Source organism: Pinus tabuliformis, chromosome 3_2 (genome assembly GCF_031772625.1).
Source record: "Pinus tabuliformis cultivar Carrire ecotype Pingquan chromosome 3_2, CPIR1, whole genome shotgun sequence".
Taxonomy (NCBI): Eukaryota; Viridiplantae; Streptophyta; class Pinopsida; order Pinales; family Pinaceae; genus Pinus; species Pinus tabuliformis.
This window is the reverse complement of record NC_142302.1, coordinates 129,410,563-129,422,840: the sequence shown is the minus strand read 5'-3', so window position 1 is coordinate 129,422,840 and position 12,278 is coordinate 129,410,563. Positions and strand designations below refer to the sequence as shown.

The window sequence follows — 12,278 nt, the reverse complement described above, 5'->3', positions numbered from 1 at the left end:
AAATCAGTGAGGGGTATCCACTGGGCGACCTACGCTTCTAGAAAATGCATGCTAGTTCTCAATATGGAGTTGTTCAATATCTCTGCATAAGGATTAAGCCCAAGGGTGGTGACATGGACGATGGAGAAGCAGGACTCTCTAACGCGCATGGTGATGACAACTATGGGCGTTCCGTAGAAGACAACATCAACAGTAGGGAATGTACGAGAAAAGGGGAGACATGCAGCAAAACTAGTCTAGATGTCATTGCCCCACCTAGGGGCCGGTCGACGAACCATAACTGGAAGGTGAAAGGATGGATGAACAAAGACCACGGATCGAAACAAAGTTACTAAGTCGTCTTTGAAGGACCTTGAGGATTGGGATCTCGCGGACAACAGCACTAGTCTTGCAAAATTGCAACAAAAGCTGCAACAAACAGTACGAAGAGTAGATATAAAGGTCAAAAATGGCTGTGGTGGTACAAGGAGGTCCCATATGTGGTTCCCCAGCTAGAGCTAAAATCCTAGAAGGGGGTGTTCTATGTTAACCGAGCAGAGCAGAATGTGCATTATCGGTTGCAAGAAGTGGTAGAAACAACGAAGCTGGAGCTGAACGAAGCATTGGAGGAGACAACAAAGAAGCAGTAAGACGACGAGTGTCACTCAGAGGCAGGTGAAACATGAAGCCACGACAGTGCGTCTCGTCACACCAACGAGTGACTTGGGATGAGTCACGGTGATTTTGTTGGGGGACTGTTGGGTAGCGGAGGTTCCACGTAATAGTTTTGGTACTGATAGCCTAGAAAATAGGATCAAAATATTGTAAACGTCCGAAATATGTGGAGCATGAAATGTAAAAGGTCAAGTCAAAGGGTTTTCCGCCCAAGAAATAATATAAAATTATAGGAAATAAGTTGGTTCGTGGACCATAGGAAGGTATAAATAGAGTGCGACTCTATGAGGGGAAGGCAATTCTTTTTGGGGTATGAACTAGGATCTGAATTGTAATGGGTTTTTAAGGGAAGCACTCTGAAAGCGTCTGTAAGTCCAAGTCAGGGGCTTAGGTAGTGGATAGAGGCTTTGCAACTGGGTGTGCAGAGGCTTGGAAGAGTCCGCATCTATGTGTGTGAACCCCTGCAGCTGAGTGTGCATGGTGAATCTGGATGTATTGGTGATAAGTGAAAGTAAAGATAAGTTTTCTTCTACAAATTTTGTGTTACAATCTGAGTTATTGCGAATCTGACTGTATGAATGGTTGATATAACTATTTAATCTATGCGCATATGTTTATGTTAAAAATATATGTGAATCTCAGTTTATTCTAAGTGTGTGAATTGGTTAAATCTACTAAATGTTTGCTTAGAGACCCTTCTAAGTAGATTTGAGTTACAGTACTTCATCCAATAGATTAGATCTGTAAACCGTGCAATCATAGAAAGTTAAAATCCATCTGGGTCTGGATCTGTGCGAATATAGAGCAGCGTGAAGCTGCAGAACGGCACGCGATACCTACAGACCACATCCAGACATCCCAAGGGTGCGGAAACCTAGTTCCAGCACCCTCCCCTGCTACCTCAGGTGAGACCTCAGTCCGCGCTCCGCGGACTGCTGCCAGAAGGGTCGGTAGCTGTGGGATTTGCTTGGCTAACTAATTCTTCCGAACCTAGGTCAAGCCCATATAAGCCAACATGTTGTTTTATGAGTGATTGTTCCATTTGTTCTCTATTTTCTGCAATTTTATATTTTTCATGCACATGCAGTAAACAGTAACTTAATAATACCATAAATCTAACAAACAAAAAAAACCCCTCATAATATAGATTTTAAGTTCAATAATTTTTTTATCATATCTATTGTAATGACTTCCAAAAAAATATCCACAATAGTTTATAAATCATCATATCAATTTTATCACTTTAACACTTCTTTTAAAAAAATTAATTATTATAAATTTTCAATTCCCTTTCCATTGGTTATGCCACATAATGCTCTTGAGGTGAATCACCCCTCTATCCTTGTGCATTTTCCATGCTTTGGGCCTCTTAATATGGTCAACAAGCCCTTATATGTTCTTCTAATGAAGAACACTCCTTTAAAAACATGCATTCTTGCTAAATGTACCACTAAATGTACAACATTCTACAAGGAAAGCAAAGGATTCCTTAGACTAAGGTTAAAATAAGTCCAACTTTCCATTTATTTTCATTATAAATAGCATTTTTTCCATAAAGAAATGTTTATTAACATACTTGGAAAAAATAGTAACAAAAATTCTCACGGGGTGGAAAGCTCCTCTAGAACAACTAGTTTTTTTTACGCATGTGCAAAAGCAAAGCTTGAATTGATTATTGGCTTTCTTACAAATTTATAATAACCCAATTATCCACGTCTAGGGTAGGACATCCTCCTATAAAACCAAAATCATACCCTGTAAAAGCACTCTGATAGATGAGTTATTTATCCAAATATAGAAATATGCCTTGGGAAATGTGAAATATTATATTAATAGAGAAATATCTATAAAAATATAGAGTGAAATGACCTAAAAGTGATATGATGTGACATGCCCAATTTAAACTCAACCAATAAGCTCACCTAAAAAGATCTAAACATCCTTCAACCATATAAAGAAAAAGTTAATCACATGGATATGCATCATAAATCAAAACCACATAAAGGAAAAGTTAATCACATGGATATGCATCAGAAATCAAATACAAATTGAACCATTAACATTCAAGATTCCAAATTTCATATGTCGTCATTCAATGTTGTTGAAAATATTGCCTTCAAAATTGCAAATTGGACTTGAGTGTAACACTTCATGAGATATAAGTTTACTGATTCTATTACTCTTTTTTACTACCTATCTTATAAAGTTATAGGTGTAACGCTTCATGAGATATAAGTTTACTAATTCTATTACTATTTTTACTACCTATCTTATAAAGTTATAATCTAATTTTTCTTTCTTAAGTTTGGTTTTTTGGTCATATTTTCTTAAATAATTTATATAATTAGAATGTCATGTGTAAATTTATTTTTACACTTAAATATAAAATTTAAATAATAAATCATCATAATTTTACTTAAAATTATCACCCAATTATAATTAAAAAATAAATATGAAATACTTAATTTATATATTAAATAAAAAAAACTAAAATTAATTAATATATATATATATATATATATATATAGCCAAAATCTTTGTTATTTCCAGCATAAACCTTGTTTATTACAAAGAAAGAGACAAACACGACGCCTGTGTGATGGTGGGGAACACATGAAGGGACTTTCGAGATTGGCACACTTGCAGGCATATGATGAATATCAGATTTGCGAAGCCAGAATTACACCTAATGGAGAAATACGATGGACGTGATGACCGGCGCATGCACCTTACCAGATGGATCAAAGCCTATGGAGAAGAACCTCAGCCAGAATGGGTGCACTTATTTTATCACACCCTAGACGTCATTCCCAAAAACTGGTATACTGAATCAGAGCTCCGGCATGACACAGGCGAGTGGGATATCTTGCGCGAAGGGTTTTTGTTGACCTTCCTCTTTGAAGATCAATGGATGGATCCCATGGACGATGCGTTACAGCTAGTAAAGGCCGCCATTTTCAAGACACCACTGGAACCAAAAGAAACTGCGCAGCTCGACTGGTCGCGACAGCTGAGCCAGGCTCTCAAATGCTATAATGTCTAGGCAGAAGATGATGAGGATGATCCACAAAATGTCAATATTTCGGAATCAGAGGGGAGCCATGAGGTGCGCGGACCCGAAATCAAAGATCCAGATATCACGGCACCATTGAAAACGAGACAAGTCAATATCGGAACAGAAGACGAGCCGAAGTATGCAACGCTTAGGGACTATTGGGATGACACCACAGTGGAGAAGGTCGTCGAATTGCTTCGCGAATATCAAGATTTATTCCCAACAAAAATCACGAAGCTAAAAGGGATCCTAGGAGACCTGGGAATGATGAAGATAACATTGAAGCCAGACGCGAAACCAGTTAAGTAGCGACCCTACTGATTGAACCCAAAATATAAAGCAATGGTCCATGAAGAACTGGACAAGATGCTGGTAGTGGGAATCATTGACCCAGTCGAGGAGTCCGATTGGGTAAGTCCGATGGTTGTGCAGGAGAAATGGGACGTTGAGTTTCATGTGCATGTCGACGAGTCATGTATCACGTTGGGGGCGGTACTTACTCAACCAGGAGTGGAGGGAATTGACCACCCTATTGCGTTCCGCCACTATCTGCTTGGAGGCCACTTTAAGATGTATACCGATCACTCGACGTTAAAATACCTAGTGAACAAGCTTGTGTTGGGGGGCGCATTTGTGGATGATTACTGTTATTCCAGGAGTATGAATTTGAGGTCGTCGTAAAGCTGAGATGTCCAAATGCATGCCCAGATCACCTATCCCGAATTGAGACCGGTGAAGAACCCACAAATCTAGAGGACAGACTCCTAGATGCTCAGCTATATGCAATGCGCATAGTGGATGGTCACTTTGAGGATATAATCCATTTCTTAACTATTGGAACCGTGCCACAGGGATATTCTATTCAGCAGAAGAAGGAATTGGTGATACGCGCAATAGACTTTACCGTGATTACAAGACACCTCTACAAAATGGGCAATGATGAAATATTGCGTAGGTATGTCCCGAAGTTTGAGCGAGGATAGATCCTAGCCAAAGCACATGGGGGGGGGTGCTCACAGACATTATGTAGGTCGTGCCACAACCCAGAAGATTCTTCGCGTAGGATTATGGTGGCCCACTTTGCACCAGGATTCGAAAGTGAATTTCCGAGCCTGTGACGTATGTCAACAGACGGGGAAACCATTGCGGAGAGATGAAATGCCGCTCCAGCCACATATGATGCTACAACCATTCAAGAAATGGGCAATCGATTTTGTAGGACCTATCGAGCCACGAGGGAAGACGGGTGTGCGCTATATCATCACTGCGACAGATTATTTGACCCGATGGCCAGAGGGACAACCAGTTAAGGATTGCACAGCTGCAACTGCTGTGAAGTTTTTGCTCGAGAATGTACTGACAAGGTTTGGCCGTCCCAAAATTCTCATGAGCGATCGGGGAATGCATTCCCTGAATGAAACAATCAGCACACTCACTGAGGAATTCCAAATACATCACCAACAAAGTATGCCATACCGCCCGCAAGCAAATGGAACCATTGAGGCATTCAACATAATCTTGGAGACCACGTTGACTAAGGTCTGTAATGCACAGTGAAATGACTGGGACTTTCACATCCCTATTGTGCGATGGGTATACTGAACCATGTGCAAGAAGTTGACAGGCCAGACACCTTTTCAGTTAGTTTATGGAAAAGAGGTCGTGATTCCTATGGAATATATTGTGCCTAGTCTACGAATCGCGGCAATCACAGGTATGGCAGATTGCATGGCTTTGGAGGAGAGGGTTGCGCAGCTAGCGAAACTAGAGGAGGAATGGTTTTTGGCTAGATTCCATCAACAAGTACAGAAGCAGTGCGAGAAAGAGTGGCATGATCGCCATATCAAGGTGTGCACCTTCAAGGAAAATTATCTACTATTGTTATATGACAGTAAGTTCGAGAAATTCCCTGGCAAACTCCGTATGCATTGGTTGGGACCCTATGTTGTTAAAGAAGTTACCAATGGGGGCGCAGTTCAGCTTGCCAAACTCAATGGAGATCCCTTCCTGGGCTGAGTGAATGGCAGTCGCCTGAAGCTCTACATGGGTGGGTCGGTCGCCTGACTAACCGTTCGAGGGACAGTCTCACTGCTCCAGCCAGTTGAAAGAGAGTGTGGAAGGTAAAGTAGTATGCAGAAAGAGGCGCGAGTACCAGACTATGCGTCAATTTGGCTCATCAACAAGATCACGGTTGCGTGACAAAAAGTGCGCCGATGCATTGCTAAGAAGAGAGGTGACCATTCCTATCACTATTCATGATAAGATGTTTGCATTATGGGAAAAGGGAGCGGGCGACAGGCAATTAAGAGAGGAAGTACAAGTCAGATATGGAATGAGCTGCCACATATTTTACATAGGGACACTAGAACAAGCGGGAACTAATGAATTTGAAATTGGAATCGCTTATAAATCACTGAGGGGTATCCACCGGGCGACCTACACTTCTGGAAAATACATGCTAGTTCTCAATATGGAGTTGTTCATTATCTCTGCACAAGGAGTAAGCCCAAGGGTGGTGATATGGCCGATGGAGAAGCAGGACTCTCTAACACGCATGGTGATGAAAACTACGGGTGTTCCGCAGAAGACAACATAAACAGTAGGGAATGTACTAGAAAAGGGGAGACATATAGTATAAATAGTCTGGATGTCGTCGCCCCGCCCAGGGGCTGGTCGGCGAACCACAACAGAAAGGCGAAAGGATGGATGAACGGAGACCACAAGTCGAAACAAAGTTACTAAGTCGTCTCTGAAGGACCTTGAGGATTGGGATCTCGTGGACAACAGCACTAGTCTTGCAAAATTGCAACAAAAGCTACAGCAAACAGTATGAAGAGTAGATTCAAAGGTCGAAAATGGCTGTGGTGGTACAAGGAGGTCCCGTATGCAGTTCCCCAGCTAGAGCTAAAATCCTATAAGGGGGTGTTCTGTGTTAACCGAGTAGAGCAGAATGTGCATTATCGGTTGCAAGAAGTGGTAGAAACGACGAAGCTGGAGCTGAACGAAGCATTGGAGGAGACAACAAAGAACCAGTAGGACAACGAGTGTCACTCAAAGGCAGGTGAATCGCGAAGCCATGACAACGCGTGTCGTCATACCAACGAGTGACTCGGGATGAGTCACGATGATTGTGTTGGGGGACTGTTGGGTAGCGGAGGTTCCGCGTAATAGTTTTAGGACTGATAGCCTAGAAAATAGGATCAAAATATTGTAAACCTTCGAAATATGCGGAGCGCAAAATGTAAAAGGTCAAGTCAAAGGGTTGTCTGCCCAAGAAATAATATAAAATAATAGGAAGTAAGTCAGTTCGTGGACCATAGGAAGGTATAAATAGAGCGCAACTCTATGAGGGAAAGGAAGTTCTTTTTGGGGTATGAACTAGGATCTGAATTGTAATGGGTTTTTAAGGGAAGCACTCTGAAAGCATCTGTAAGTCCGAGTCGGGGGCTTGGGTAGTGGATAGAGGCTCTACAACTGGGTGCGCAAAGGCCTAGAAGAGTATGCAGCTATGTGCGCGAACCCCTGCAGCTGAGTGTGCAAGGCGAATCTGGATGTATTGGTGATAAGTGAAAGTAAAGATAAGTTTTCTTGTGCAAATTTTGAGTTACAATCTGAGTTATCACGAATCTGACTGTATGAATGGTTGATATAACCATTTAATCTATGCGCATATGTTTATGTTAAAAATATATGTGAATCTCAGTTTATTCTAAGTGTGTGAATTGGTTAAATCTACTAAATGTTTGCTTAAAGACCCTTCTAAGTAGAGCTAAGTTAGAGTACTTCATCCAATAGATTAGATTTGTAAACTGTGCAATCATAGAAAGTTAAAATCCTTCTGGGTCCAGATCTGTGTGAATATAGAGCAGCGTGAAGTTGCAGAACGACACATGATACCTACAGACCACATCCAGACATCCCAAGGGTGTGGAAACCTGGTTCCAGCACCCTCCCCTGCTACCTCAGGTGAGACCTCAGTCCGTGCTCCGCGGACTGTTGTCGAAAGGGTCGGTAGCTGCGGGATTTGCTTGGCTAACTAATTCTTCCGAACCTGGGTCAGGCCCATATAAGCCAACATGTTGTTTTATGAGTGATTGTTCCATTTGTTCTCTATTTTCTGCAATTTTATATTTTTCATGCACATGCAGTAAACAGTAACTTAATAATACCATAAATCTAACAAAAAAAAAAACCCTCATAATGTAGATTTTAAGTTCAATAATTTTTTATCATATCTATTGTAATGACATCCAAAAAAATATCCACAATAGTTTATAAATCACCATATCAATTTTATCACTTTAACACTTCTTTTAACAAAATTAATTATTATAAATTTTCAATTCCCTTTCCATTGGTTATGCCACATAATGCTCTCGAGGTGAATCACCCCTCTATCCTTGTGCATTTTCCATGCTTTGGGCCTCTTAATATGGTCAACAAGCCCTTATATGTTCTTCTAATGAAGAGCACTCCTTTAAAAACATGCATTCTTGCTAAATGTACCACTAAATGTACAACATTCTACCAGGAAAGCAAAGGATTCCTTAGACTAAGGTTAAAATAAGTCCAACTTTCCATTTATTTTCATTATAAATAACATGTTTTCCATAACGAAATGTTTATTAACATACTTGGCAAAAATAGTAACAAAAATTATCCCGGGGTGGAAAGCTCCTCTAGAACAACTAGTTTTTTTTACGCATGTGCAAAAGCAAAGCTTGAATTGATTATTGGCTTTCTTACAAATTTATAATAACCCAATTATCCACCTCTAGGGTAGGACATCCTCCTATAAAACCAAAATCATACCCTGTAAAAGCACTCTCATAGATGAGTTATTTATCCAAATATAGAAATATGCCTTGGGAAATGTGAAATATTATATTAATAGAGAAATATCTATAAAAATATAGAGTAAAACGCTCTAAAAGTGATATGATGTGACATGCCCAATTTAAACTCAACCAATAAGCTCAACTAAAAAGATCTAAACATCCTTCAACCATATAAAGAAAAAGTTAATCACATGGATATGCATCATAAATCAAAACCACATAAAGGAAAATTTAATTACATGGATATGCATCATAAATCAAATACAAATTGAACCATTAACATTCAAGATTCCAAAGTTCATATGTCCTCATTCAATGAAAATATTGCCTTTAAAATTGGAAATTGGACTTGAGTGTAACACTTCATGAGATATAAGTTCACTGATTCTATTACTCTTTTTTACTACCTATCTTATAAAGTTATAGGTGTAACGCTTCATGAGATATAAGTTTACTAATTCTATTACTATTTTTACTACCTATCTTATAAAGTTATAATCTAACTTTTCTTTCTGAAGTTTGGTTTTTTGTCATATTTTCTTAAATAATTTATATAATATAAATTACACTTAAATATAAAATTTAAATAATAAATCATCATAATTTTACTTAAAATTATCACCCAACTATAATTAAAAAATAAATATGAAATACTTAATTTATATATTAAATAAAAAAAACTAAATATATATATATATGGCCGTCCGAAATCTTTCTTATTTCCAGCATAAACCTTGTTTATTACAAAGAAAGAGACAAACAAACACTATCATAAAAATAATAATGATAAAAAAACAAATAATAGTCCAAGCTTATCGGTTAACACCTAAACATCCCCAGAGAGTAAGACTTTTCAAATTATGTCGGTCCCATGAGTAATATACACGCCATGTTATGCACGTACATGTTTTTGAAGAACTCGGTAGCTAGGCATGGGTTTCCTAGAGTATTTTAATCTAAGCAACATCCCTACATAACCTTATATCTCCAAGCATGCCAATCTAGATGAGATCGAGATTTACATTTTTCAAACTTTAATTAAAATTTTTATAGCTTTTAACATTTTTTAAAATCTTCAAATTTTTAATAACTTTATATAATCTCTCTAAAATTTTAACCAATTTTAAAATAAAATAATTTTATTTTAAAAATAAATAATTTCATTTTATAAAATTTAAGTAAATCAAATATAATAAACTATAAACCTTTCTTTTAAATATAAAAAATTAATACAATTTAACTCTGAAAACTTTTTATAATAAAAACGGAAAGTTGCTTGGCAAGGTTTCCTTCTTTTCTTCACATTACACAAAAATATTTTTAGACATATTCTTCACTCTCTTATCTCGTAATTCGTTGCGAAAGTCCTCTTAAGACACCTGGGTTGCTTCTACTGGGGTTAATTTTATTTATTTTCATGGGTTGGTATACATAAAAGTAAAATATTTTACAATGCTTTTTAAAATCCAGAGAGAGGGGGCCCGGGGGTAAAGTAGGCATGCTTTTGAATATGGGGTGCATCACCTTTTTGAGGATGGATGCATTATCTTCGCATATGATGCCACGTTATTGGCGGTAGGCATACCGTCTCGTTCTCCACATTTGAGTCTCTGTGGCATTCACTTTCAACCGGGACAGCTCCTCACCCAATCACCATCAATGGTGCAGTGTTCGATTAAACCGACCTTCCTCCTCTCGTGACCAGAGGAGAAATAGAACACCAAAGTTGCCGCAAAAATGAAAAAGTCAGGAGTTGATCATTGCACCGGAGGCACCGCCCTGTATCATCAACTTGCAGATGCACGCGTTTTCCAGGCGCTGTTAACGTCCAAAGGCGATATTGTGTAGTGAAAAATGTTTATAAAATAAACCACATATTATTATAGTATGTATAAACAACGCACCAACTATCTCATCTGTATACCTAGCCATTAGTATTCATATTTCTGAGAATTGTGAGTATCACTTTGATCAAATAATTTCTGTTTGGGCGCACAGAATGTCTGAGGAGAAACAGCACCACCATCTGTTCCACCACCAAAAGGGAGATGGTGAGAGCGCAGATGTTCGTGATGAGGGGAATGTTAAGTCCGGTGATTATGAGAAGGCAAAAAAGGAGGAGAAGCATCATAAGCATATGGAGGAAACGGGTGGATTAGGCGCTGTGGCCACCGGAGCCTTTGGATTGGTAATTAACATCTCTCTCTTTTTATTATTTAGAATAATATATCATGTTATCTTCTGACATAGATCTGATAAATTGTTGTTGTTTGTCATGTGCAGCACGAGAAGCACGCAGCGAAGAAGGATCCAGAGGAGGCCCACAGGCACAAGATCGAGGAGGAGGTTGCAGCAGCAGGTGCAGTGGGAGCAGGGGGTTACGCCTTCCACGAGCATCACGAGAAGAAGGATTCCAAAAAAGAAGAAAAGGAAGCAGAGGGCAAAAAACATCACCACCTCTTCTAGCTCTGCCTGTTACCTCTCATCATTATACATTTAAAATAATGTTCTGCCCTTTCCTTTCCTTTGTTAGTTGGAATTGGTATGGTTTTGTTGTTGTTATTGTTATATTGCATTATGATAAATGTAAGTCAACTCATACCCCACTCACTTCGTGTTCTATATGTTTTACTTTTCCTGTCATTTCCTATCAGACTCATTCAGATCCGATCTAATCGCATCGTTTTGTACTGATATTATATCTATTTATATATAAATTGTATTGTGGATAATGATGGTTTTGTACTGAAATTATATGTAATTATATATAAATTGTATTGTAGATAATGATGGTTGAAGATTTTTATATAGATTGTGTTATGAATAATTAATTGTTATTAGTGTTGCTAAGGATATTAGAGCACCATTAAGGCAAGTCTTAAGCCCCAGATTTGTTAGAGCACCATTAAGGCAAGTCTTAAGCCCCAGATTTGTTAGTTGTATGGGAGGAATTTGGATATTTCTCAAAATTAAAGAGAATTTTTATATTTGTATGGTCGACAGTGATCAAATTTGAAGGGTAGGTCTTAATTTCATTTAGAAGGGCACACATTTAGGTCGCACTTCTATAATGAAAAGCATAACAAAAAAAAGCAATTCAATTGACAATAGTAAATTATTTTCAAATTTCTTTTTATTTTTTCACAAACAAAAAGATACTACTATGTTAAAGGCTGCATTTGTAAATGAATTACTCTTACACGTGTGATTGAGAAATGTAACCACATAAGATCATATTGCACAGGCCTTGAACTCAGCCACAATTGAACCAACTATAGGAACAAAATCATAGTTGGGAAACTCCATATGAGTACAAAAAATAAACATATATACATAATTACATCTTAATGAAATTGAAATAAAAATAAAAATACGAAGAAACAAAAATACTTATATTAAAAGTATATGGAAGGTCTCATTTATAAAATTAAAAATAAATTCTAGCTTATATAGGAAGTATCAGTGTAATTCTAGCTTATAAACTTCAAATTTGACCAAATCACTATTCTATTGTCTATTAGAACTCTTTTGGAAAGCTGAGACTTCCAATATTTGCACATCTCAAATTATTGGAACTACAGTCCCTATACTTGGCCGCAAAATTGATCTAAGATAGCTTTTTCTTTCGTTAGTCTACGCATTCACCGGACTTTATACCGTTCTCAAGGAACAAGTATTACCGGAAGCTCCTGGCAATAGACAGACTCTGCCTCAGAGATTACAGACAAACT

The 12,278-nt window shown here is 38.1% G+C and overlaps 1 protein-coding gene across 1 annotated transcript; it reads left to right on the top strand.

The window, feature by feature from the left end:
• The first annotated feature begins 10,427 nt into the window (after positions 1 to 10,427).
• LOC149180151 (abscisic stress-ripening protein 3-like) lies at positions 10,428 to 11,279 on the top strand. Its single transcript, XM_089418130.1, has 2 exons — positions 10,428 to 10,735; positions 10,831 to 11,279. Exons 1-2 carry the CDS (start codon positions 10,547 to 10,549, stop codon positions 11,011 to 11,013), a joined length of 372 nt encoding a protein of 123 aa, XP_089274256.1. The 5' UTR covers positions 10,428 to 10,546; the 3' UTR covers positions 11,014 to 11,279.
• The last annotated feature ends 999 nt before the right edge of the window (positions 11,280 to 12,278 follow it).